Source organism: Parambassis ranga, chromosome 13 (assembly GCF_900634625.1).
Source record: "Parambassis ranga chromosome 13, fParRan2.1, whole genome shotgun sequence".
Classification (NCBI taxonomy): Eukaryota; Metazoa; Chordata; class Actinopteri; family Ambassidae; genus Parambassis; species Parambassis ranga.
Window position 1 is genome coordinate 10202606 of NC_041033.1, and position 27456 is coordinate 10230061.

General features: G+C 41.2%; 2 protein-coding genes across 5 annotated transcripts; one reads left to right on the forward strand and one right to left on the reverse strand.

Moving 5' to 3' along the window:
* The first annotated feature begins 1496 nt into the window (after nucleotides 1–1496).
* Nucleotides 1497–21887, forward strand: inppl1a (inositol polyphosphate phosphatase-like 1a). 4 transcript variants are annotated; one of them, XM_028419467.1, is made up of 28 exons: nucleotides 1497–1634; nucleotides 1754–2006; nucleotides 6926–6989; nucleotides 7483–7630; nucleotides 7709–7790; nucleotides 9249–9395; nucleotides 9790–9880; nucleotides 10694–10783; nucleotides 11825–11923; nucleotides 13028–13178; nucleotides 13553–13659; nucleotides 13940–14042; nucleotides 14158–14354; nucleotides 14485–14602; nucleotides 14870–14966; nucleotides 15158–15296; nucleotides 15382–15481; nucleotides 16478–16566; nucleotides 16665–16746; nucleotides 16867–16956; nucleotides 17134–17247; nucleotides 17547–17723; nucleotides 17815–17970; nucleotides 18056–18140; nucleotides 18490–18576; nucleotides 18660–19410; nucleotides 19818–19951; nucleotides 20310–21887. In XM_028419467.1, the coding sequence occupies exons 2-28, from the start codon at nucleotides 1831–1833 to the stop codon at nucleotides 20410–20412; spliced, it is 3777 nt and encodes a 1258-aa protein (XP_028275268.1). In that variant the 5' UTR covers nucleotides 1497–1634; nucleotides 1754–1830; the 3' UTR covers nucleotides 20413–21887. The 4 variants fall into 4 exon arrangements, with proteins under 4 accessions (XP_028275268.1, XP_028275270.1, XP_028275267.1 ...); XM_028419469.1 differs by having other exon boundaries at nucleotides 1513–2006; nucleotides 18660–19131; nucleotides 19243–19410; XM_028419466.1 differs by having other exon boundaries at nucleotides 1513–2006.
* Nucleotides 21888–22610: 723 nt separating this feature from the next.
* phox2a (paired like homeobox 2A) lies at nucleotides 22611–25955 on the reverse strand. The gene is made up of 3 exons (XM_028419530.1): nucleotides 25492–25955; nucleotides 24433–24620; nucleotides 22611–24316 (listed from the first exon to the last, which is right to left on the reverse strand). Exons 1-3 carry the CDS (start codon nucleotides 25712–25714, stop codon nucleotides 23825–23827), a joined length of 903 nt encoding a protein of 300 aa, XP_028275331.1. The 5' UTR covers nucleotides 25715–25955; the 3' UTR covers nucleotides 22611–23824.
* Between the last annotated feature and the right edge of the window lie 1501 nt (nucleotides 25956–27456).

A 27456-nucleotide genomic window follows, 5' to 3' on the forward strand; every position in this document is an offset into this window, starting at 1 on the left:
AGGTGAAATTTCTGCTTTGGGGTTGTGTGGAAGGAAAGCTGCTGCTATGACTCACACAAACAAACACAAGCTGAAGTTTCTGGATTGGCCCTCACGTCGCCTTGAAATGAATATCATTAATAGTCTGCGGTGTCTGGAAAATGCTGAATATACAGTACATCAAAAATAGTATGTAGTTTTATTGTAATGAGACATCTTGCAAAGCACTTTTAGAAAAGGTTAAAATTGCACCATGCATGCTTATTGTTAAGCCACACATTTTTACAACTAACTCATACACACAGACACACACACAGTGTGTGATGCCATAACCCAAAATAGCTCTGGGATGGCTGCTGTCCCTGTGGCTATTAATACTTTCAGCTTTTCTGAGGTCATTGGCAACAAACACCACCCTGCCCAATTCTCTCTCTCTCTCTCACACACACACACACTGTTTCTTTCACCTTATGTGTACCTCCTTTTGGCTCTGTATATGTGTGTATCCATAGACTTCCACATTTCAGGAGTCAGACTTTCTGTGACCGGGAACAAAAAAATGGCTAAAAACAGAAAAACAATTCAGGTTGATCTCTAAACATCTTTTTTTGCATGCTTCCTGTGGTTTGCCATTCTAGGTGGACAGTTACACCTTGTGTGAGCATATGTGTGTGGTCTGGAAAAAGAAAAAAAAAGATTGCATAACTGGATTGGAACTTATGTTGAGAAATGACTGAAGCCTGGCCCCCACAGTGGCAGAAGCTCACATTGGTATTCAAAGAGGAAAACCTTCAGGCATTAGCAGCTTTTGAAGATGACGGCTACGACTCAGAGCTGTGATTCAAGAAGAGGAAAATGACGTTTTAGTTCGCATTTGTAGCTTTGTGTAGGTAAGAATGGGAGGTGGATTTAATTTCCTGGATATTTATAAATGATGACAAAAACAGGATGTGGGGAAAATATTTGATAGGTAAAAATGGAACTGCATCAACTTCACTGGTGAAAAAAAAGAGTGCACTTAGTAAAGTTACATTTACTAGCATCACAACAACCTCATCATAGAGTTTTTGGATGAGCATGCATTATTTAATTAGTACATTAGAAACTCTAAAGTGAGTAAAACATTTTAATGTTGCATGTGGTCAAGGTGCAGCAACTTTAACTGTGTAGTTGTATATGTAACATCATATTTTATTTATTGATCTTGAGGTTAAGATAAAACCTGAGCCTGAAAAGCAACTATCAATTAAATCTGCGAGATATAGGCAATAAAAAGTGTAAATGCGTGCGCAGCACATGAGTGAATGTAGTTACTTTCCATCCTTTCCTAATTGTCAATTTTATTATTTGCTTACTTTTAACCCCATCGTTCCTCCGATTCTGTCAAGCTACCTAGAGATGATTAAGTAAAAACAAACTTTAGCTGAGCCATCAATATAAAAACTCTCTCCGCAAATCCGACAACAACCTATTTTATTTTGAAAATCCCCGCCGGAAGTGCTACATATTACCATTACATTGACGCAGCTCGTCCCCCTTCGCTGTTGCTGCCCGGTCTCCTGCGTGGATTTACATACCCTGATTTCCGTGGGACTGGGAAACGAAAGAGGAGGGTGGTGAGCCTTTCAGGAACTGAAGGAACAACAGCAAACAACGTAACTAAACAAATTAACAACTTTTTAGCTCCGCCGTCGGTTCCCTCGCACCGCAGCCAGAGTAACGTTTATGCACTTCTCTGCGCTTCTTTTCGGCTCTCGCTGGATTTGTTTGCTAGCCTGGAGGAGGGCTTGGGAGTTTTTCAGAAAACACGGGAAGCAGCTCGAGTTGAACCGGGTTTGAAGGGCTGTGGCCATGGCCGGGGGAGGTGGTGGAGGGGTTTCTCCGTTGGGGCCCGCACCGCCAATGTGGTATCACCGGGACCTAAGTCGAGCCGCTGCCGAGGAGCTGCTTGCCCGGGCTGGAAGAGATGGCAGCTTCCTGGTGCGGGACAGTGAGAGTGTCAACGGGGCATACGCTTTGTGTGTACTGTAAGTAACTTCTGTGGCGTCGTTGGGCTTAGTTTATCTTGTTTTATCATTATAATTTAGAGGCTCAGCCCTGTGAGCCCTGCTAGTCTGTTTTATTATTTTACAAACTAACACCAAGTTAAACAGCAGTGTTGTTACTGCAGCCAGTATTTCGCATTTCAGCCAAACACATTTGTTTACTTTCTCAAGTCACTGAGTGGGAAAAGGACTGTCTGTCTGCCCAGCAGTGAAACTCCAGCATGGCACACAAGTTTAGGGCTGTCCCTGTCTGTCTTCTGTGTGATGTGGTCGCCTGCAGCACCGTTTTTATAGGGCTCTGTGCTGCAATCAGCCTGCGGGCTGTGAGCAGTGACATTCAACTGAATGGTCCTGGAGGTAAATATAAGCATCCATGGGCTGGTGTTTTAATTTAAGACCAGTGTAAGATCAGTGCAGTGGTGAAGCTTGTAGGCTGTTTCTATCTCCACACACAGTGTTTATCATAAAATGACAAAGTGTCAGGAAATTCTGGGCTGTCTTTATTTAGAGGGCCTGTCATCCACCCCATCTATCTCCATGCATCTTCAGAATTGTGTTGAGTGCAAAAGGAAATGCTCTTAAAGTTTAGCACAGGGACAGCTACAGCATGCCAGGGTGTACACTTGACTCAAACTTCAACTAATTAAACTACAAATGAGCAAAATGACTCACATCCCCCCTGAGCCCACACAAAATCAAACAGATGCATAGACAACAACACATTCCTGATGCAGGAAATAAAAGACCATGTGACACAACAGTCTGACATTGACTTGACCTACATCCCCTATCTGATAATTTACCCCATGCATTGTCTGTGTGTTAAAACACAGTAGCACTACACAATGTATGTGCGGTGTCTGGATCATACACCATCACCTGACACTTATAATTGATTCTACTATAGCTGAAACAATAAATTATCAAGATGAAAAGTAATTGTAAACTCTGTACTTCCTGAATTCAACCAGGAAAATACATCATCAAATACAATTCGTTGATATTTGCTGTTAGATACAGACTCAGTCTCAGAAGCCTGTAAAGTGGTGATAAGTGGGAGGTTTGGTTCTTAAAAACTATACAATTTCCTAGTGTGTTGATCCCTGTCATGTAAAATAGTTGTTTCCAGTATTATTCCTGCCTCCAACTCTGCCTTTCTCGTCTTTCACGTCTCGCTTCACAGACTTTGTCTCAGTCCATCAGTAAGATGTTTTTTTTCTGCTAAAACCTTTTATGCAGAGCCGTAATGCGCTTGATGTTATTGATCACCACTCAAATTTGAGACATCACAGATTGTGTTTTGCAATGAATATGTTCACACACATACAGCCTGAATAGTGATGTTGGAGATGTGATTAAGGCAGTTGTTCAATAGTGACTGGCTCATGACATAGTTTTTGCAGTTCAATATGGCTCTAGGCTAAAGTTAAAGATCATGAGGATATTAATTAGGTACATTAAGAAGAGATGTGAATTGAAGTAGAGCTGGAACTGGTTTACTTTATTGTCCTGTCTTAATATATTTCTATTGATTGTTTTTTATAATGGGTCATTCAGCAATGTTGATAATGTGGAGATATATAGGGGAACTGCTCAAATCCTTCATCTTTATAATATAAGTCTGTGCTGAATGTTAGTACTGACGAAGAAACAAGCAGCTTGTTAAATAATATATAAGGACAATCTAGTATTCCGTATAATCTGAGAGGAACAGATTATATAAACAGACACCTTTATTGCGATTACCACATTCTTAGGTACATACCCTTGCAGGATAGAGAATCTCTGACTTCTGATATGTCTTTTGTCTTCCAGTGAATTCAGTAAATTTATGAAACACTACAGCTGTAAAAAAAAAAGGTTTTAGAAAGACACACTGTTTTTAGTTTATAATCCTATTGTGTTATTCTGGAGGCTCAGGGCTTATCCGTTCATCTTAATGTTGTGCATTATTTCCTTTATTTCATGTCCTGCCGAGCACAAACAGTTAAAACGAAATGAAATTTAACTGTTTCTGTGTTTGAGATTTAAAAACAACTTGTAACCATGGTCATATTGTGTATCTTATTTTTGTGAAGGGGCTTGTTTAAGCCTGAATGTGACTACTTGACATGGCTTTTTGAGCTTGCCCTCGTGATTTACATACACATACTTCCTTTTTAAGAGCATTGGAGACACCAGTGTGTTTAGGAAGAGTTTCCACTGTTGTTGTGGGACTGACTCCTGGGTCTGTCTGAAAGCTTTTACTTTTCACTTCCTCCTCGAGTTTAATTTGTGTCTGCAGGTTTTGGTTTTTGTGTGTCTGCATGCAGCTTTTGATGTTGGAAGTGACCAGCCTGACCAGATTGATGATAACATGGTTAATACTCAATGCTTGTCAGTACCTCCTACAGAATGTGTGTGTTCCTGATGCTGTTGAAGTGTCTTGGGTAGAATATAAAATGAGGTATGTCAATAAGTGACAAGTGTGTTAAAGACGTGGATTATCATGCAAATCTATATGCTGATAAATCAGCGACTCTGAGACATGAGAATATTTGTTATTTTTACCAAGTTTGTTCTTCAGTATCAGTGCAGCGCGTCTTAACATGTCAGGGTTCACTTGGCCTCTATGCTTCTGCCTCTGTGTGTGCGTTTGAACCGTAGATATTTTTGTGAAAACATTCCTCACAAAGAATGTGCATGTACCACCTTGTAGGGTTATTTATAATACATTTTATTTTTTATTTTGTATGATAATTGGGTAGAAATGCTTAAAATAATTTGTTGATGGTTTGACATTTTTATTTATTTTGTTTGTCTGATTTTCCTGATCTGTCTGGTAGAATAACATATTATAAAAACATATACAAAAACATTATGATCATGGTTGAATTGTGCCATGAGTCATATAATGTTTAATTCACCCTGTGAGCCACCTCAAATCAACTAAGTGTCTGTTATTAATCCCAGATGTTTCAGGCATATCTGGTTAGGTCGTGCTTATTCTTAGGATGACACAGAGAAAGAGGTGGCACTTCACAGCTCCAAGAAGGGAGTCAATAGTGTGGCTTTCTGTGCAGACCATTGTTGCTGTATACATTGAGTCGCTATCCCACAGTAAACTTCACTTCTCTTCCTCCCTTCCCCTCTGTTAAGTTTGCTGCTACTGAAACAATAGTATTTACTCCACAGACCTACACAGAATCTCATCAGGTGCCAACAGGAAAACAAACACACAGACACGCACACATGCACACTGTACACAGCAGCGACGCCTGTGTATGGATTTTTGTGCCGCTGGATGTACAATGCTTGTGTTTATAATGCGATACGATTAAAATGGATATGGTTTTAAAAGGCAGATAGACAAAAGGAACAGTTCATCTCACTGGCTGTTTACTGTTGGACCTTCAAAGACAGGAGCAAATATTTATGTAGCTTACACTGCCAGCCTGAGCTGAAATATGGAACTATTATTTGCTGCAGTCTGATAAATGTGCTGATTATAACCAGTTCAACATGGGAACTTCTGACTGTTTTCAAGTTTTGGTTCCACATTGTTTAGCTCTGACAAATCTACATAAGGAACTTCACTGCAACAATTCAGAAATGGACAACATATATTTTGGCAATAGAACTACAGCAGGAACTGGTGATAGGCCTGTATAAACATAATTTCCTCTGAATAAGGAAATTGTCCAAAGGTTAAAACACTCCAAATGCACTGGAAATGTAAAATTGGCAATACGTTTTGTGCCATGTTAACGTTTTATTGTTTATATGGCTGAATCTATTCATGTGGGCCTAACCATTTTGTTCATGCTAAATATCCATTCATAGTACCTGCAGCCTAAGACCAACACTGAGTCCTGCTTACTATTATGAATCCATATTAAATGATTTCTGTGGCCCATTTGGACAGACATGGGTTCATCTTCCATGCCAGAGAGGTTTAATGTGTAGCGGTCCATGACTCCTAACAATTTAGTTTGTTTTAGGGATATAAAGAAAAAAACGTGTCTTGTCCTTTGTTGATACTGTGTTGTTAAGACTATTCAATTCCAGTCCATGTTTTAGTGCCTGCTGGACTTTGACCTGGAAAAACCAGAAAAATAGCATGTTGGTCAGAGATGATGATTTCCATTACATGGATTCATCGTTCCCTCCCTCAGTGTATACAAATAGATATACTGTAAATAAGCACAGTGTTGAAGCTGAAGTTAAAGCATTTCTCAAGCACTTTTGCATAGGTTGCTATTCAAACACCTACACTTCTAAACAGACAGACATGCACGTACACCATCTGACATACACCACAATGTTTGCTTGGCAAATTGTTAATTGGTCCACTGAACCGACATGAAGTGCAAGCATGGAAATCATTGCACTGCAGCTTCTGGCTGCAGGCGTGTATATATGGATGTGTAGTCGCAATGTCAGAGCATTGATCTGCAATTTGTTAAAAAAAAGCTTGAGGTTCAAATAGAAATGTATTTCAGCTTCAGAAGTTTTATACTCATTATTTTAATGAAAGAAATACACTTTTATGCTGTCTTTTGTACTTTTCTGTTTTATATTATCATCATTTTATATTTTATTCTTTCTGGATTTAGCTCTGTCCTGCTTTACTGTATCATCCTACTGTAAGGATAAAACACATTCACAAGTATGACAGACAGCAACAGGTTTGAGCTCTCTACAGTCTAAACCCCCCTCTCTCATACACACCCCTATCCGTTGAGGTCAAGCATAAGAGTGTTTGTACAAATGTCACACATGAAGTGATACTTTTGTGAAGTCATCAATATGTTTTAAAAAACGGTCTCTTCTTTCACTTTCCTTCTCACTCCTTCCACTTTGTTTTTCACTCTTTCTGGTCCAACTCCTGCTCCATCTTCATGTTTTCTTTCTTCTTTTAGGTTTCAGAAGCATGTCCACACATACAGAATCCTACCAGACGATGAGGGATTTCTGGCTGTGCAGGTACAGAAAGATGAACACACTCAGACTCAGACTAGCCATGCTTCAGCAGCAGCTGGCAGGCAGATATGCTTTTGTTGGCTCTGAGCTCACTCACACACCAACAGCAGCTTCTTTGTGCCTTGTGTCTAACAGCTGTGAAGTCCCCACAACCAGCCTCACACACACGGCAACATGGTGCTTTAGACCATGTGGCCACATCACAGAAGTCTGTCCCTCTTTATGATATTTTTGGGTAGTAGATTTTGCCTACTGAAACTAAATTTGTTTGCCAGCAGTGTTTACCAAAACAGTTCTTCCTGGGTTGAATTATATTTAGCCTGCTAGGTTGTATTTGCTTACACAACATTAAATGTGGAACAATGGGGGCCACCAGAGATTTGAGTTACAGGACTACTTGCAGCCAAGGACTTTGGAAGTAATTGTTGTGTTTATAGAAAATAACCTGTCTCTCTGTGTATCCCTTGCTGTTTGCCTTCCTTCCTCTCGCTGTCAGACATCTCAGGGTGTACAGCCTAAGCGGTTTAAGACATTGCCGGAGTTGGTGTCGTTGTACCTGCAGCCCAGCCAGGGTCTGGTCACCACCCTGCTTTACCCTGTGGACAGAGAAGAGACAGCTCTCAGTGATGACAGAGACTATTCAGGTGGGAGCCAATCCAAGCACATGTCCCCAGAGGTCATTTTGTCATTGTATGTTCACACTCATTTTCTCTGATTGGTAGATGGAGAGGATGAGAAGCCACCTCTCCCCCCTCGTTCTGCTTCCACCTCCACTCCTCCTGGAACAGACACAGCCACAGACAGGTACAAAGTTCATTCTGTTCTGTTCACAAGTAATATTTAAGGTACTTGAAAAAATTTGATTACAAACCACATTCATAACTTTATAACATGACTATAACTTTATAACACACACACAGACATGCACAAGCCTTATTTCACATTTTACACACCTTAGGAACAGGATGTTGCCTCGCTGTGAGGGTAATTACCAAATGATCTAAACACATGTGCGTCTCTGTGTCTGTGTCTGTTATGTGTCATACATGAACACACGTTAAACATTTTAAAATTAAACACAACCAGCACTCTTTCACCCTCGAGTTCAACATTTACACTAATATCCTTCCCTCTCCACATGTGTTCCCTCTGTCAGCATAATGGGGGTAAGCCACATCCTGCAGAAAACCACATAGCTCACAGATGATGCAGTGGGGGGTGTAGTTTATGTGTGCACATATGTCTGTATAAATTAATAAAAAAAGGTGGGTTTAGGAGAGTGGGGTAATTGTACAGAACATACTATAGCACTTTAAATCTTGTTTTGATAATGCAATAAGTTATAATAATAATAATCTATTGGGTAAAGTAACAAGAAGGCTTTAACCTTCTGAACTTAAAAAAATGACTGAAGAATATGTTGCTTTCAGTCATAGTAGCTGTCAAGGTGTCATTGGAAGGAAATGTAAGCCCTGGAAATCAGATTTTATGATTCATAAGCAAACCAAATGAGTACCAAACACCTCACAGAGGTCTATAAAGGAAGTCAAGATACCTTTTTCATTCACACTTAAGAATCTGCAGGTGTACTTTGTGTACATGTTCAAAATATAACTAGGTGCAAGAACATGTGCTTGGAAACATTTGGGATTTTGTTTCTTGATTTAGCTGTAAATTTATAAAGGTACCTTAATCCTAATATTAGTAGTAGGCAATTTTGGTATTTTTAAAAATATGCACAAAATGGAAGTTGGCCCTCTGTGACAAACAAAACAAAAAAGGATGTTCACCCCTGTACTGATGGAAAATCGATGTAGATATATGATGTAACTAATAAAGATGCTACTTATACTACCACAGAGTTTAGACGGACTGCAGGCTGTGGCCAGATACCTTATGTTTTTCAAGCTATTAGTAGGAGCTATTCATATTTTGACACACACATCCACTTGGACTGATTTGGAATTTGGTGTCAAAAGTCACTGTGACTTCACATCCGGTCCATTGTTGTGGATGCAATACATCAGAAAGGCCTTGAGGAAATTTGCTCAAATTTGGCACCAATGTGAACTTGGACTCCAGGATGATCTAGACTCACTCAAGAATGCCTACACTAATAAAAGCAAAGCTTGCCCAACAGGATGACACAGTCAAGTGCCAGCGCTTTACCTGTAGATGCTGTAATCTACATCCTGATGTTGTGGATTCATGTCGTGAGGACTACTGTAAAAACTTACTGGATTTCATTTTCCTATCTTTTAGTCCTCCAGCAGCTAATGGCCTGAGCACCATTTCTCATGAGTACCTGAAGGGCAGCTACGCTTTGGATCTTGAGGCTGTCAAACAGGGCGCCTGCTCCCTGCCTCATCTCAACAAAACACTAGTGGCCTCCTGCAAACGCCTTAATGGGTAAGCACTCGTACCAGGACACTTATTCCACAGACACACTCTATTGTCCATGCATGTTCTATACAAAACTTGCTGATGTGAGGATTTGTATCCTACAGCCCACAGCTGCGTGCTTCCTCATCTGTTTGTTTTGGTCACAATAGCGCATGTTGCACATTCAAACAGTGTGATAAGCAATGGAAAATAAACCTCAATGCAGAAATGTAGCAAACAACAACTGAATCCCATGATACTTAATCATCTGGTGTTTTTGACACATCCCCCAACATGCAAGCATAAATGTAGTTAAACATATGTTTCCCTATAGATCTGAATGAAGAGGAAGACCCTGATTAGAAAAGGAAGCTTTGAGACTGTTAAAGTTGTAAATCCTTCTCTTTGTTTCCCCAAACAGGGAGGTGGATAAAGTTCTTTCGGGTTTGGAGATCCTGTCTAAAGTCTTTGATCAGCAGAGTGCTTTCATGGTCTCTAAGATGATCCAACAGGTACACATTTTTGCCTCTTTGTTTGCACTAACATGGCACATTTCTGCGTGAGACCTAAAATAGTGCTTTACAGTGTTCACACACACTCACCCATGCCACCGCTGGCGGAGCTGCCATGCAAGGTGCTCATCTGCTATTGGGAGTTTGCCCTCTCCCGCAACACTTTGACATGTAGTGAGGCCAGGAATGAATTCACCAGCTTGCCTTTTAGAGGGCAACTCACTCCACCTCATACAGCCAATCAAAGATAAGAAATTTGGGGACTGATTGATGATAAATGGAAGCATTATTGGCTTAGGGTCTGTTTGAAGCCATGTGACTACCCTCTAAATGTGTGACTAGGTTTGCAGTGGTGAAATGTTTTGGTTACTTTCCACAACACTTCTGTGGACACTGTGGTCATCTTTAAGACTCTGTTTGACCCGTACAACTCATCACAGAGACATTCACACACATATGTATATACAGTATACACAAAGGAAAAGCATTCATTTTGCCTCTAGGGTCTTCTTTGAATGACTGAGGTAGACATAGTCACACTATAAACATTTTATGTGTGGACAAAAGGTAGAGCTAATGATGCTTCAGCAAAGTCCTGTGTTTTGCCCAGTGTGAGATGTGTGTGTCTGCTGTGTTTTTTTAGGGATGTTATACATAATTGCAAAGTAATTTTCAGGATTGTAATTTTAAACCTTCCCAAATGTCATGTTTTTGCTTCCCTATCCTTGAATCCTCGGTCTAAACTGTGTTCCCTACTTTTAGTTGAACCACACAGTTTACATGGCTTCTAATTGTTTGTTTTTCCTCCATCAGTCAGTGAATCAGGGTGGAGACCAGGAACTAGAGAACCTTGTGACCAAGTTGGCAATTCTTAAAGACTTGCTGTCCTCCATAGAGAAGAAGGTAAAACCCCACATCTTTTTTCCTGCTTCCTTCTTTCTTTTTCTTTGCAACACTTTTAGTTGGAGGTGGTTAGTTTAGATAACCCTCAGGACATAGTGGATCATCTGCTTTGCTGGCGGCATTTCAATGTGACACCTCTGAACTCTCTGAGAGGTAGTTTGTTGACACCGCCTTTTAAAAACATTTTCTTATTGTTTAAATGAGAGTACCGTATGTGTTATGGGTTTTTCCTGTCTGATCGTTGCCCAGCATGTTTTTTTTAAAAGTGATGTCAGTCTTTTACAGATCTTCAAAGCTGTCATTAATCACTTTATGAAAGTGAAAATCAAAAGCTGAAAGCATACATAATATCTCTTGTTATAGCCATCCCCAGCTTCCTGTTAGTGTCAGTGTGCGTCATGATTGCTCAGCTTTAACCGCAAGGATTAAAGATCATATCTGTCTGGAATCGTTATCAGCTGACATCTCCTAAGGAGGTTTCCTCACCTACCCTCCTACCTTGAGTTAATGAAGATGAAGATACTACATGATACTAGACGAATGCATTAATTAAATAAAAAGTAATTGTGTAATAACATTTTAAGGGATATTTTTTTAATTTATGTATATTTTAGAAATCAGCATTTGATATTTACCCAAACCTTTGCATACAAACAAAACTACTGCAATTACAGCAAAGTAATAAAAGCCAGAGAGTTTTCTAGTGCAGTAAACCTTAGAAATTACACGTACACCATGTTAACAGGTCACGCTGTTTTAGTATGACTTTACTTGTAAGGGGGGCTTTAGTTGCCTCGGGAGGAAATGGCCTCAGTGCAGTCAAGCTACATGTCCGGATGCATGTGATGGTACTTGCTCCACCTCCTCCTCTGTCCTGTTAGATCACATCCAGGAAATGGGAAACCATTCCATCACTGACACAAAACACTGAGATAGAAAACATTACAGTTTAGTCTTGTTTCTTTTTTTCACTTTTTATCTTGCTTTCTTTTAATTGTTTCGCCACATTTCTCTCCTCTTCTTTCACTTTGTCCCCCTCAGGCTCTGAAAGCTTTGCAGGACATGAGCTTGTCCTCTCCATGCAACCCTCCTCTTCTCTCCATGCGTCACAGCAAAGCCATTCCTGTGCAGGCTTTTGAGGTAAGCCCCTACAGCCACGCACACACACCAGTCACACATACATCATCAGTGGGTGTCTAACTGCAGTATGAGTGTTATAGAAGTAGTGAGGACCTTTCCTGTGAGAGAGAGTGGGTTTCCTTCATGGGAGCTTATTCTCAGACCTGTAAACCTTTAATTTTATGATTTTTGTTAGAAAAAAGGCATTTTCCTGATGTGATATTAATTTCTCTACTCTCTTTGTGGAGTGCTAAAGTAAAATTTTAAATGTTACTGTTGAGGGAACACTGCACCTAGAGAGTTATGTATTCCTCAACATACAGCAGGAAGTGTGTCAGCAGAGCTGATGTGAGACCAAAGGAATGTTTGTAATACACTTCCTTTAGCATCATCTGCAAGGTTGTCATGGTATCTGTAACCTTTGTGGTCATGCTCCTTTGTAGAGTAAACACAATTTCACATTCACTGTACAATTAAGTTTTATTTTGCAATGTATCTACAGCATAAATTAGGGATATGGGACAAATGCAGTTTTAAAGAGTGACAATTGAATGAACAGGTTGTAGCGAAAAAGAAAGTTGGAAAAGTGATTGTGAAAAAGGGAGGAAAGAACAGATGAATGTTCTGAGTCACTGGCCATCAGCATGAATTCTCAGTGATAACATCCTTTCAGTCGCTTCCTGTTGAACAGGAACAGAAATGTTTTCGGCACCTGATTTACCCACTAACACAGATCAAGACCACATCACAGCATCACATCAGAATGTCTCTCTTCTAGGCGAAACCTATCTTTAGAGAGATTTTCTGAGAAATTCTGACTTTTATGTTATAGCTAGTCCTATGGATTCAAACTACGGTATGTAATGAAAATTTTAGAATTGTTTCTAAAGTATGTGCTAAAAAGAAACATATTTATTGTAAGCAAAGCAGCTGTGAAGAGAAGCAGTAGGTCCTTTTGTGTGTGGTAACATTAAAGTGAGAGTGTTCACAGTTTTTTGTGTTTTCCTTTTGGAGACCCCTGGTGGTGTGAAAATTTGACTTGCTCTGAAATAAGCTCTGCACACGCACTCACGAGCATCCCCACTTTGTGCTTATGTTTAATTCTTCTTCTTCGGTTCACAACAGGTGAAGCTTGACGTTTATCTGGCAGAGCTGACAAAAATAGGAAAGAGCCAGAAGTACACATTGTCTGTGGATGTTGAGGGAGGAAGGCTGGTAGTGATGAAGAAGGTAAAAGACAATCAAGAGGACTGGACCACCTTTACCCATGACAAGAGTAAGTTGCACCCTAACCTTCTTTACAAACAAAAAATGTGATCTGTAATGAAAAAACGAGTTATATAAGAGAGGAGTTAAGACACATGGTGCATTTCATGTTGCAAACTATTAATTATATGCACAATTACAGCATAAATAGTAACTTATGTATAGTAATCTACATTAATCCTGTTATAATTGCATTTTTGCTTCACCACAATATGTATAAAATATGCAACTAGACCTATAATACCCTCAATGATATTCGTAGTTATCTGAGATGTAGACATGAAGTATATATGGATTTTTACCCCCCAACTTTTTGTACACCTTGCTTTTCCTCTCGGATCTCTTCATTGTTAATCTTCTGTCTGCCATCTGTCTGTCTCTCAGTACGTCAGCTGATCAAGTCTCAGCGGGTGCAGAATAAACTGGGCATTGTGTTTGAGAAGGAGAAGGATAAGAGCCAGAGGAAAGACTTCATCTTTGCTAGCGCCAAGGTCTACACACTATATCCACACACACACATTTTAAGTCAGACTAACTAGATTTTTGAGACTGATGTCAATACTTAGTGCAATTCACCATCTCTGAAAACTCTAAGCTATTAGCTGCTCTAAGTTAATAACAAAAACACTTTGATTTGACAGCACTAACATATACCGGTACTCTGTTCTATAATTATTCCATATGTTAAAATGTACTTTGAAAAAAACTCTACAAACTCTTCTGTAGAGATGTCCACTTACTGATGTGTGTGTGTGGATCTGTGTGTTTCAGAAGCGTGAGGCATTTTGTCAGCTGCTGCAGCTGATGAAGAACAAACATTCCAACCAGGATGAGCCAGACATGATTTCGATCTTCATAGGCACCTGGAATATGGGTTAGATACCCACAGAGATATTCTCTAACACAACATGTGTTACGTGAGAAGTAACACAGATATACATTAGTATTTTTAGAGTAACTTTTTTGAGAATGTTTGTTCTTGTCCTTAGGCTCAGTGCCTGCACCAAAGTCTGTGGCCTCGTGGGTGTTGTGTCGTGGTCTTGGCAAGACTCTGGATGAGATGACTGTCACCATCCCACATGATCTGTATGTATTTGGAACCCAGGAGAACTCAGTGTGTGACCGGGAGTGGGTGGAGTCACTACGTGCCATTTTAAAAGACCAGACGGAGCTGGATTATAAGCCGGTGAGTAAAGAAGGCAGAGACGAATATTCCAGAAGAAGAAAACTGAAGCTGAATAAAGATGGAACATTTTTGGTGCAAATGCAGAAATGATGACTTTAAGTTCCCCTTTGTCTCTTTTTCATGTACGTAGATTGCAGTACAGACTCTGTGGAACATAAAAATCGCTGTGTTGGTGAAACCTGAACATGAGAACCGGATAAGCCATGTGGGGATGTCTAGTGTCAAGACGGGCATTGCCAACACCTTGGGTAAAACAAATGTATATAGTCTTTCGGTAAAGTCTATGTAAAAACAAACAACAACAAGAGAAAAACCCTGACCTTGGTCTAATAATGGCAGCGTTATCTTATTACTGTATCTCATGTGGTGACACTTTGACAAAAAATCTATTGCTTGTAATGAGAATTTACTATCACACAACAGAATCAGAATTAGTCATTTTTCCTTTAAGTAATAGTTGCTAATTAGTCAGTTTCTTTACATTTAGTTTGATGTTTGCTCTGATGTGTTTCTAGGTAACAAAGGAGCAGTCGGTGTATCCTTTATGTTCAACGGAACGTCTTTTGGCTTTGTGAATTGCCACTTAACATCAGGGAATGAAAAGATTGCAAGGTGACTACTACAGCCCTACACACACCTTTTTTGTCTTAGTTGATTTGTTGACAAAATTTTCAACAACAATATCTATATTAGCATCTTTCATCATCTTGACTGTAAGTTGTAACCTTTGAATCAGTAAAGTTAAAACATCTCAGACAGACAGACGTTTACCTCCTGATATATGCGACCTTTGACCTCTGCAGGAGAAACCAAAACTATCTTGATATTCTACGGCTGCTCTCACTCGGAGACAAACAGCTAAGTTCTTTTGACATTTCACTGCGCTTTACCCATCTCTTTTGGCTGGGAGACCTCAACTACAGGCTGGATATGGACATACAGGTGAAGCAAAAAACAAACCAATGCAACACATTTGGGATGAAATTTTATTTTCTAATTTAGTATTTGTTTACATCTGTGTGTGCAGGAGATTTTAAACTACATTAACAGAAAGGAGTTTGATCCCCTGTTGAAAGTAGACCAGCTCAACCTGGAGAGGGAGAAGAACAAAGTCTTTTTACGCTTTGGTGAGTATGACTTACTTCTCTCCTTGTGCCCCAGACTCTTTCAATCATGAGTCAGATCAGGATATGTTTAAATGTAGGGAAATAATAGTTATTAATAATAACATTGCTCACTCTTTTCAAACCCACCTGACAAACAGAAAATGAGAACAGACTTAACAGAACCATCAAGTGAGTTTGTTGTTGTGATCGTTCTCATATCATTTTAACTTTGCTAAAATAGCATTAATACAGTGGGGAACTGTGAAAATTGCTCTCATCAGTAACAAATAGTGCAAAAGTGTCAGCACAATATATATATATATATATATATATATATATATATATATATATAAAATATATATAAAAAAAATGATTTGAACCCCAGCTGAGTGTGTAAGTTTGCCCACTAACAAAGAAATGATCAGTCTATGGTTTCAATTGTTGTTTTTTTTGACCAGTGAGAGGCAGAACAATATTTAAGAATTGGTATCAAACCCCTCCAAAACGTGCGTTAGTGCTTGGTGGCAAAATCTTTGTTGGCATCACAGAGGTCAGATGTTTCTTGTAGTTGGCCACAAGGTTTGTACACATCTCAGGGGGGATTTTGTCCCACTCCTCTTTGCAGATCCTCTCCAAGTCATTAATGTTTCGTGGCTGATGTTTTGCAACTTGAACCTTGAAGGTCTGGAGACGGACTAGACCACTCCAAAACCTTAATATGCTTCTTCTTGATCAATACTTTTTTGCCTTGGCCGTGTGTTTTGGATTATTGTTTAAATAAACCTACTATTGAAATTATAGACTGATCATTTCTTTGTTAGTGGGCAAACTTCAGCAGGGGTCTCAAACAATATTTTCCCTGACTCTAATCTGGTGTCCCACAATGAAATTATATGAAATAAAATTGAAATAAGGCTGTCTTTCATTTCATCAGTTGTCCATTTGTTTTATAAATATTCAGTTTAATATTTACAGTTCCAAAAAAGTGAGTGTGTCTTTCTGTCTTTCTTCTTGCAGCGGAGGAAGAGATCTCATTCCCACCCACCTACCGCTACGAAAGAGGCTCGAGGGACACATATGTTTGGCAAAAGCAGAAGGCCACAGGGGTACGTTCACTAACTCAGACAACCTCACAGATACACTTCCCCTTTTCCTGACTCTTCTTGTTAATTCTGCTGCATCTTCCACTTTTTCTGTCTACTAGATGAGGACTAATGTCCCATCATGGTGTGACAGAATCCTGTGGAAGTCGTACCCTGAAACTCACATTGTCTGCAACTCCTATGGTAAGACATCAAAATAAAAATTTAAGCTATTTGGGGTGTAGGGGTTAATGTCAACTAAACGTAAATATTAATGTGTGGTAAATCAGTGAATGATCAATAATTTAATGCTCTTTTTGCCAGGCTGTACAGATGATATTGTGACCAGTGATCATTCCCCTGTATTTGCTACATTTGAGGTGGGCGTAACATCCCAGTTTGTCTCCAAGAAAGGTAGGTATCAGTAAATTCAATTCAAGATCTGGGTGTGTGGTTTTCTTTATTAAACAAAGACATGTGAAAGTAACTTCTAATTTGTTTTCCTTCCTTGCTAAAAGCTACTCCGCACCACCCACTCAAGTTTTCTCTCTCTTTTTCCATCTTCCCTCCTCCTCTTCTTTATCCTGTTAGGTCTGCCAAAGTCTTCAGAGCAGGCCTACATTGAGTTTGAGAGCATCGAGGCAATAGTCAAGACGGCAAGCCGGACCAAGTTCTTCATTGAATTCTACTCCACTTGTTTAGAAGGTTAGCTGAACAGCCCTACACCTTTTGTATACAGACAGTGTGACAGAAATCCACCTGGAGTTGCAGTACATATGCGGTTCCTGTAACAAAATTGTGTCTGCTTCTTCTGTTTGTATTTTCCTCCCTCCCTCCTTATTTCAGGCAGTCAGTATACCTTTAAACGAGATTCCATATTTGACCTATTCTAAATCCTCACCTCCTGTCCACTGTGTATTTTTGAATGAAACACCCCTCCTCCCTTTGTCCTCTCGCCCATCCACTACCCTGCATCTCTCTCTCTCTCTCACACCAACCTATAGAGTTCAAGAAGAGTTACGAGAACGACAGTCAGAGCAGCGACAATGTCAACTTCCTGCGTGTGGGCTGGTCTAACAAGCAGCTAACAACGCTGAAACCTCTTCTGTCAGAGATCGAGTACCTACAGGACCAACATCTGTTGCTAACTGTGAAATCACTTGATGGATATGAGTCCTATGGTAAAGAGTGTTTATGTTTGTGGTCCAGTTTTTTGCAGTTCTCCAAGTGACTTTCTCACAGATCCAACCTTGTGTGTGTTTTCCGTGCTAGGAGAGTGCGTTTTGGCTCTAAAGTCGATGATTGGCAGCACAGCCCAGCAGTTCCACACCTACCTGTCCCACCGAGGCGAAGAAACAGGAAATATCCGTGGGTCTATGAGGGTCAGAGTCCCATCTGAAAGGATGGGAACCAGGGAGAGACTGTATGGTAATACACTTTCAAATTTTTGAAACGACAGACATACATTGTTCAAGTGTGGTTTCATTTTTAAGCCATTTTGTCATTACTTCAGAGTGGATCAGTGTGGACAAAGATGAGACTGGCGGACCTAAAGGGAAATCCACCATGTTGTCCAGAGTGGGACATGAGTATGTGAAGTCAGTACACACTGCTTCTTTTATATTTGCATTAATGTTGGTTTATCATGATATGCACACAATTTTATATTGTTCTACCTACATATTCTGGTTTGTGATGTGTTCCCATACATTGATGATCCAGAACATAATGACCACTCACAGATTATGTGAATAACACAAGTTGATGTCTGGTGTGTGAAGAGTAACTGCACACATAAAGTTAAATTACTTCATCTGAAACCGGATAATGGCCATTTTACCGATGGCAGCCCAGCTTGCCTTTGTTTTACAATCCTAAATTAGTGTGCAGATATTGACATCCTACATCCTGTGTCAAACCGTTTTGTGTAATGTGTGTTGGATGCAGGCCGTCTGTGGTTCGTAAACAGCTTGGTGAGCTGGGAAAGGTCAGTGAGGAGGGAGAACGGAGCAGCAAAGAGGAAACTGCTGCAAGGTACATACACAGTCATTTGTGTTCTTTACACACAAACACACGTCAATTCTAATGTCCTGTTTGTGTTTGTGTGTACCATGAAGACCTAAACAGGACACATCAGACACCAGTGATCCATCAATCAGCAAGAACAGCTACAACAACCCAGCCTACTACATCCTTGAGGGCGTTCCTAACCAGTCAGCTGCTGCTCTTTCTCCTGAGCTTCTCCCATCTCCTACCTCACAAAACCCCCAGGCAGCTAAAGCCCCTTCTTCTGCACAAGGGGGTTTGGCTCGAACCAAACCCCCTTGTACGACTTCTGGACCCCCTCACCCGCGCAGACCAGTGGCAGGACCTCCAGTACGTGCAATAAGTGAGGAAGCCTCCTCTGAAGAAGATGGAGCAGCTTGCATGACGGGGGCACATGGAGGAAGTGTTGGTGGAACAGTTGGAACCACACTGAATCGACCCCCTCCTGACTTCCCCCCTCCTCCGCTTCCTAAAGGAGCTCTGGAGATGGTCGCAGAGGCCCCCTTCACCAAACCACGCCCCCTTTACCCAGACTTGGCTGAGGTCAGGATCCCAGCAGCTGGCCCCGGGGCACCACTTGCCTTAGGGGAAGGTTTTAGGCGAGGAGGAGTTGGGGCAGGGGCGTTGGATGACCAGTCATGTTCTGTGCTTCAGATGGCAAAGACACTGAGTGAGAGTGAGTTTCCTGGTCAGCCTCCACGTGCCCCCTCAGCACCACCACCTCTTAGAGGGCAGCCAATGGGTTTATGTCTGGATGCCTGTCGCACCTTCCCACCCAGAAATCCTATCACAGAGAGTATTGCAGAGGACATGCCTGAGGAGGTAAGGTTATATGAACCCATTTAGTTAAGTGCCTAATAAACTATCTTTTTATGATGTAAGGTAGCTGCTACAACAAATGCTGCTGTAAATTCTTAGGGTTGTTTTGGATAGTTCACTCCATTTCTGACCACTACTCGAACTTAGCTTCAGCTTCAACTGCTTGAAGTTGCACATGACCCGGTTCTTAAGCTGTTTCAGAGCATATATACATAATACCTCTACATTTTCATACAGCCATCTGTAAGATAGATGTCATCTTATGCCTTTAGAAGTGGAGGAAAATCGAGTCTCAAGCTCTAGCATTGTGTACCCATTTCTTTCCTGTAATATGATTGTTAAAACTGTGATGAGCTGAGGATGTCTACATCAGTTTTTATGTGATCCAACACTGCAATTCTCCTGCGCAGGCACTTTGGGGCAGCAGTAGTTCATCGCTGTCTGTAGGGGAATCCTCAGTGGGGGAGTGGCTACACAGGCTGGGACTGGAGAGGTATGAGCAGGGTCTTCTACACAACGGCTGGGATGATCTGGAGTTCCTCAGGTACACTCTGTCACACACTCAGATGTAGACATTTGTGCTCTGCAATACAAGGGCAGCTGAAAAAAACATGCTGTTTGTTGTAAGATAGCTAATAGCATTAGCCAACCTCCTCTCTGTCTGCAGCAGGTATCTGTGCCTGCAACAACTCACCTCGTGTGAGGTTTAAGAGTGAAACATCTGCTACATGTTTAACACGTCTATTCTCGTCTATACATTATATTAATTTCTATTAGTTAATAGTAAGTGGATTCATTCTGTGCACCTCATTTCTGGAAAACAGTTCTGTACATGTAGGATTTGTCAAAAAAACAAAAGTGTTCTACTCAACCTTGTATTATCATTTGTTTTCCTTTTCTAGTGACATCACTGAAGAGGACCTGGAGGAGGCAGGAGTGCTCGACCCCACCCACAAACGAATCCTGCTGGAGAGCCTCAGGCAGCAACAGCAGCAGCAGAAATAAACTGTAACAAAGTGGTCTATGACTGGTCCAAACCAACCTGTCTCCACACCAGGTCCCAAGAGGCCAAATCTCAGCTGAACTGAACTGAGCTGGAACGTGCCAATTAATGCCAGACTGTGCCTTCTGAGAGAAATTGCACTCCAATTTGTACTTTCAAAAACACTTGTTGAACCAACGTCCCTTTTTTCACATGTACTGTATACGTGTTGTCATTGTCATAGATGTGGCCTTATTTAATAGTAATCATTTCAAACGTCACTACATAACCCCCTGGCTTTTAAAGCCAGTGAGTATGTGTTTTTTCTTTTTGGCCAGACTGAATTAGAGATGCAACTTGTTCAGAGGTGCATTAGATCTGACTTTCAAGATCCAGTCAGTCCAGAGAAACCTTAGCTGTGAAGTGAACCTTCAGAAGTGGGAAATTTCAAGTTCAATATGACACAAGGAAAAATCAGAGCCTTGGGCCAGACTTCTGAGTGTTTGGTTTTTCCCCTCACTCACGGTCACATCTGGGAAACTGGGAATTATTAGGGAGGACTCAGGAGTACTGTGAGGCCCCAGTTTGGGTAGAGAAACCCTCCCACGATGAAGGCAAACAGAATGTTGCTAGTTAGTCAGGCAAAAGTAAGCTCGACTCACTTTTTTCCCATCAGTTTTGTGATGATGTCTGGGCCACTGTTATTTAAGTGGTGGCCTCTGTTGTCTTTGGTGTATCTGCATGTGTTTATAGTTTTATGTTTATTTGAATGAAAAAGGGAATATTGAGCAAGCCAACCAAATCACTCATTTTAGAAGTCCATATTTCATCTTTGTATAACATTTTAGTGACTGTTAGCCATCTGCTTTTGACACCACCTGCCTAATCTTTGCAGTACAGTGACTGTACATTTAACATTTTCACACTGCCAAATGCAGCATTCTTCTCAGTCACCATGGAGTTTATTGGTCAATGATATTAATACATTTGTACACAGTACATTGCTCATGCTAATGGTCTGTGAGAACTCTAAATTTCAACGTGTGCGTGCCATTTTAGATTATCCTAACTGAGCAGGGATTTCTTATCCTCAATATGTCTTTTGTTATTTAACAGAGACATCACTTCCATTTATTTTGTACACATAAGAAAACAGAAATGTCATGTTTCTGCAGGACACACCCAGCACAGTATGATGTGAGGGGACTCATTCTTTGACGTAACCAGCAGGGGGTGCTGCTGCTCCACACACCTCATCAGGAGATGCTGGCTGTGGAAAACTTGGGGAACATAAGAGACAACTAATTCAGTGAAATTAGTTATAATTGTTAGTGCTGTTTTCTAAGCAAGTAAAATTGTTAGTTTTCAGACTGCTTTCATTTGTTCATAATTTAAATCCTGCCTCCTCTTCTGCATCAGTTCATTGACACCTTTTCTTTACTAAGGTGGATCACACTAAATTTGACTTTGCTACCAAAATGCATTCATCAAGTAAGAAGAAAAAACTTGAAATGTTCAATTCTAAAGTAAGGCTAAATATCTTAAATCTTTTTTAAAAAACAAAAGCAAAAAAGTTGTTTTACTCTGATTCTATTTTTTTTATGACCCATGAATACCCTCAGCCTGTACGTGTCTAATCCTTTAAATGCCAAACAACCCGATGCAGAATGTGGATCAGATGTGTTCAGTCAAATGTCATTTTAAGCCTTTTTTGGGCCTTTCAGTGTTCTCAGTGATGTGTGTGTGATTGTGTGTGTGTGTTTGTGTGTGTGTGTGTGTGTTTGTGTGTGTGTGCGTGAAAAACAGACTGTTTTCTCTGACACTCCATTTTATCTTGTTCCTTCATGTAGTCTCCTACTTTGGTTGCTTTAAGTTAATGTTCACTCACTTTTTTAATTAAAAACTAATATCTTTACATATCTTTTTAAGATTTCACTCATACTTATTTTGTCATCTTGCAGGGAAAGCTGCATGTCCATAGATCTGCATCAGAAAGGGAAAGAAAAATAACCATGATTTTCAGGAGTCATGGCGACAGCTTTGTGAGTTTTGGATTCCTGCACAATACCCACAACCCACACAAGAAGAAACCAGATCATGAAATGCATCAGTGTAGTGCCTCCATAATGTAGATTTATTAGAATATTCAGAGTAGTGCTATAACTTCTCATTCACTAGAACTTTCTGTCCGGTCATAGTTCTCATTGAGACAGATGCTCTGCAATGAAATAGATCTGTAAAGCAAAAAAAAGGTCTACCTAATATTTATATTACTAATTACAGAATTTACAGTCACAAAATTTTATGTAGTAGTTCAAAGAAATGTCAGTTTTCTCTCACATAATAAAAAATATTAATAAATACATGTTTTTTCCCTTTTTCAGTAGATTTTTAGGAGAAAATCAGCCGCTTTTCACTGATATGCAACAAGTGAAAGGGATGGTTTACAACTTTGCAACAAAAGTCAGGGTATTAATGAACATACAGTAGAAAACTCCACCTCAATATATTGTTAATCACACATTTGTCAGATATGAGAGAGTCAACGAAACTCGAGCACCGCCTGTTGCACAAACTCCGATGTTCCCATCAGTACAGCTGAAACTGGTACACGTGTACTAGTGTAGGCTACACCCTGCTCCGCCCCAAAGAACAAGGCAGGAAACTGAACTGGAAATGGGGTCACAGTTCTCAGTCTCCTTTCATTGCAGATTTGTAACAAAGTCACAACTGTTTGACAGAGAAAGGCATGATGGGACATAAAATCTCATGGAAGATGAGAGTGTGGGAGTCAGGACTTGATACAGGATGAGCTGGGGAGGTGTCGAACTCTGCACCCAGCTGCTGTAATTGGATTTTGGGGTGCCTCGATCTGCCTGACAAAGAGATTCGAAGGGGGGACCCTGTTCCTTCTGGTGGAAGTTTTGTGTGTCAGGGAGGCTTAAAGGAAGTTGTGCTTGAGGGTTAAAATGTGTTTTTGTTTCCCTCCATGCAGCAGAGACTGGAGCATGATGTTTGGATTTCTGCTTTAAACTCGTACCTGACTGCCATGCTCATCAGAGCTGCTGCAGTGCTGTGAGCGTGGGAACGTGATGCTGAGAAACTGTCTATGCATGAGTCAGATCAGAGGATTTTGGGGCCTGTATAGTTCAGTATCCTAAAGAGTCGTTTTGTCTGAGGAAGAAGGATTTCTAGCCAGACTGGATGAGCAGCTCTGGTTAGAGGGTGAGCAAGGTCATTGCTGAAGGTACGCAGTTGTATAATATTATGTGATGAGACCTATGATTTTAGTCATGTTGGCAGTTTCTTGGTGGACAGCTGAGGGCCTTGCTGACCTACAGCAGTCTGGTGAGTTATAATGGATAATTGTCTCCACAAAGCTTGAAACTCCTCTCTGCTCCAGGTTGTTTCTCATTTTTTTTCCCCTTCTGTGCTTCAGAACAGATTTGTCTTGATGGTGGGATTGGGTTTTCTGTGGAAGGAGGACAGGACTCCAGCAAAGGGCCCGGTCATACTGTCCGCCGGCTGCCAGGCCTTCAGAATCTCCTGAGTCTGGGCAGCAGGCTGGGCCACGGCCGGGTTGGACGGACCCAGGCTGGACCAGCTGGGAGGCTTCAGCCCCTGGAGGACTGGAGAGCTGGAGGTGTTAGTGTAGCTGTTAGTAGGAGCTGGGCTGGGACTCAGGCTGGCAGGGCTCCCCAAATTTCCATTGGCTGATCCCGGCAGGGAGGCCGTGCTGTCAGGTGTTGGGCTGCAGGTGGACTCTTTGGACTCATCATCATCAGATGAAGTTCTTGGCTCTCCGCCCTTCTTCCCTCCGGAGCTGCTGCTAGAGCTGCTGCCAGTGTTGCCACCAGAGCTGTTGGCTTTGGCATTGGCTGCGCGCTCCTGCTTACGAAATTTGGCACGTCTGTTCTGAAACCACACCTGACAAACACACACACACACAGGTATGTTTGAATACATATAACAGCGCATACAAGTACAGTCAGATAACGTGACATTCATTGTGTTTGGTAAAGCTTTGCAGATGCTCCTCTCACCTGTACCCGGGCCTCGGTCAGGTCTATCTTCAGCGCCAGCTCCTCGCGGGTGTAGATGTCCGGGTAGTGCGTCTCAGCGAAGACCCGCTCCAGCTCCTTGAGCTGGGAGCTGGTGAAGGTGGTCCTGATGCGCCGCTGCTTCCTCTTCTCGTTCAGGCCAGACGGGTCCGAGAAGAACTTATAGGGGACTGCAAGGTAAAAATTAAAAATCCTGTTCAACCATCAAACAGTAACATTTACAATGACCTGACTAAAACCACAAATAGACTGAAATTACAATGAGAACACAAACAGAGGCCGCGCCCGAGTCAGAACAATTTCAAACAATGAAATCATAACTGTTTTGTCAATCAAAAGAAGAAAACGTCATATTAATTTATTTACAATTTACCAAAATGTCTGGTAAAAATGTATTCGTTTGTTTTTTTAATTTAGCCGTAAACTGTTGTTTGAGGAGAGTTTGGGCCTCTTGTAAAAATAAATAAACGCCATTTTAATATTTAAGAATGTCAAAAAGCACATTCTGTCCGTCAGAGAGCTTTACTGCAAAGACAATTTACAATGGATCGTTATGCAGTTTGAAATATCCCTACACTAAGTGTAGTTTTAAGAATACGGCACTATTACGGTTTTAAACAAATAAGGAGTCATTTTCATCGATGTATTATTGTTATTATTATTGTTATTATTGTTATTATTAATATTTTAAAAATGCCCCCATTTGGAATTACTAATTTGGAAATGTCTTCGTCTATAAATGAATCACTGCAATAATGTAATTATTTTAATATAATAATTAGATTTATATAAATTAAAAACAGTTCGATGTTTGTCCAAATATATTTTGGCCATGATATCATAACATTATAATTGAATTTTGTTCCATGTATGTTTTATTGCCCGTAATAAGAATTAAAAAATTAAAACAAAAACATGAACAGGCCCAAAACAAGCTGCAGAGCTCCTAGCACTGATCCTTTCCTCCCTTTAAAACCTAATCTAATCCCGTCCTGCTGCAGGTGTGGCCCTTCATGAGGAGCGTGAGCTGGTCTTGTCTACCTGAGGAGTACGGCGTGGGCTGGTGCTCCCGCAGGGCTCCCAGTGTGCAGCTGGCCGTGCTGAGCGGGGTGCAGCCTGGGTTGGAGAAAGGTCCGCTCCGGATCGGGTTGTACTGGAAAGAGCTGGCCTGGCTGCAGGAGCTGAAGTCCGCATAGGCCGAGGCTTCCATGGCCGCCATGCAGGAGTCATAGGAGTTCAGGTAGGAGTAATCCATCTTATACATGGAGGTCAGCCGGTGCGCACACCGGTCTGCACGCAGGAAGACGGCGCGGGGAGCCCTCAGATAGTCAGAGAGGAGGCTTCAGGCGTGGATGTTGTGCAGACTGCTCACTTTCTGTCCACAATGTCCACAGACAGCTGGCTCGTGACACCAAAAACTCACGTCAGCTTTGTGTTTTATATCTCACTGTCACGCGGCTGCTTTTCTCAGTAAGTAAAATCCAGATGTTTCACACTTTGTCCTGGTTCTCTCCCTCTCTCTCTCTGTCTCCTCTCCCTCTCTCTCTCTCTGTCTCCCTGGACCGCAGTTCAGTTCAGCTCTGCGCTCGCGCTCCGTTTGACAGCGCGCTGCTGCTCGAGCCGTGTTTATAATAAACTTGGCAGGGCGCGAGACAATAGCGAGGCGGTGGTCTAGTTTCCATGACAATGCCAGCAGTGAGTGAGCGTGGACACGGACGGCCCCCTCCCTCCCTCCCTCCCTCCCTCCCACCGCTCTGCACTGCACCGCCCACGCGGTCCACTCAGCATCCCGAGCTTGCAGGTGTCAGCAGAGTAAAATCCTGAAAGAAAGCTGCGATTTCTTCATTTAAATGACTTATAGGTCACATAGATCCTTTATCGGACGGTTCTAATTCTGGCGCGTTCAGGTTTCCCTGAAAGACCAAATGTAACCAAATCAAGTGCCACCTATATTTTATCCAGACATAATGTGTGTTTATTATGATTTTAATGACCCCATCAAATCCTTAGTGTTGCATGTATTTAGATGCGCATAGGAGCAGAACTGCTCTCTAAAACGGATCAGGCCTAAAAACCAGACGCTTTGTGTTTTATTTATTGTGACTCAGGGGATTGTACTAATATGCATATAAGCTAAAATAATGTAATACACCATGTGAACCCCTACAGATGTTTGAAGCGAATAAAAGGAACACATTCTACGTAATGAATAGAAAAAGAATAATAGCTATTTATAAAGAATCTGGATAAAAGCATACAATCCGTATCGACATTAAGATTAAGATTAAGAACAAGAATACCTTTATTAGTCCCACAATGGATAAATTGCATTAATCGTCATTTCACTGAGAAAGTTTAATGTCGGTCTAAATACCGCCTGACTAACAGACTTCATCATCCCAACATGATGCCCCATCTCCGGTCAGTCCTTCTGTTTTTACCGCTCCTAGAACCAAAGCGCAGCTCCGCCACAGAAGTCTTTATGTGAGGGGAAGCGTCCAGATGTGACGGTGATTGGTGAGATTAAAAGCTTTGATTTGATTCCGATCACTTTTTACGGAGATGTCACCAGAGTGAGCGTCAGTTTGATGTATAGGACTGCAGAGAGGAGCCAACCACGACAGGCTAAACCATAAACGCATTGACGCTTCATAAATTGGTTTAAGTTTATTGTTCGGTGTCATACAATGTGATAAGTCATATCCCACACGGCACCCGTATCACACACACACTCACACACACAGCAAGCAGTGCGCGCGCTCCACGTAGTTTCCAAATCTGGTGCCAAAAGAAAGAAAGAAAAAGACTACTGCTCGCTGCCCCTGCTCTGAAATTAACAGGCTTTTTATTAGCGGATAAATTTCACCAAATGATATAATCCACCAACTAAAATTACGTTGTTCGTGCATGAGAGAAATTAATTAAGTTTGGCCCGCGTGTTCCCGTGCGTAAAAAGCATAATACGAGCTGAAAGTGCGCGCTCTTATCTCTGCGCTTGACCAGAGG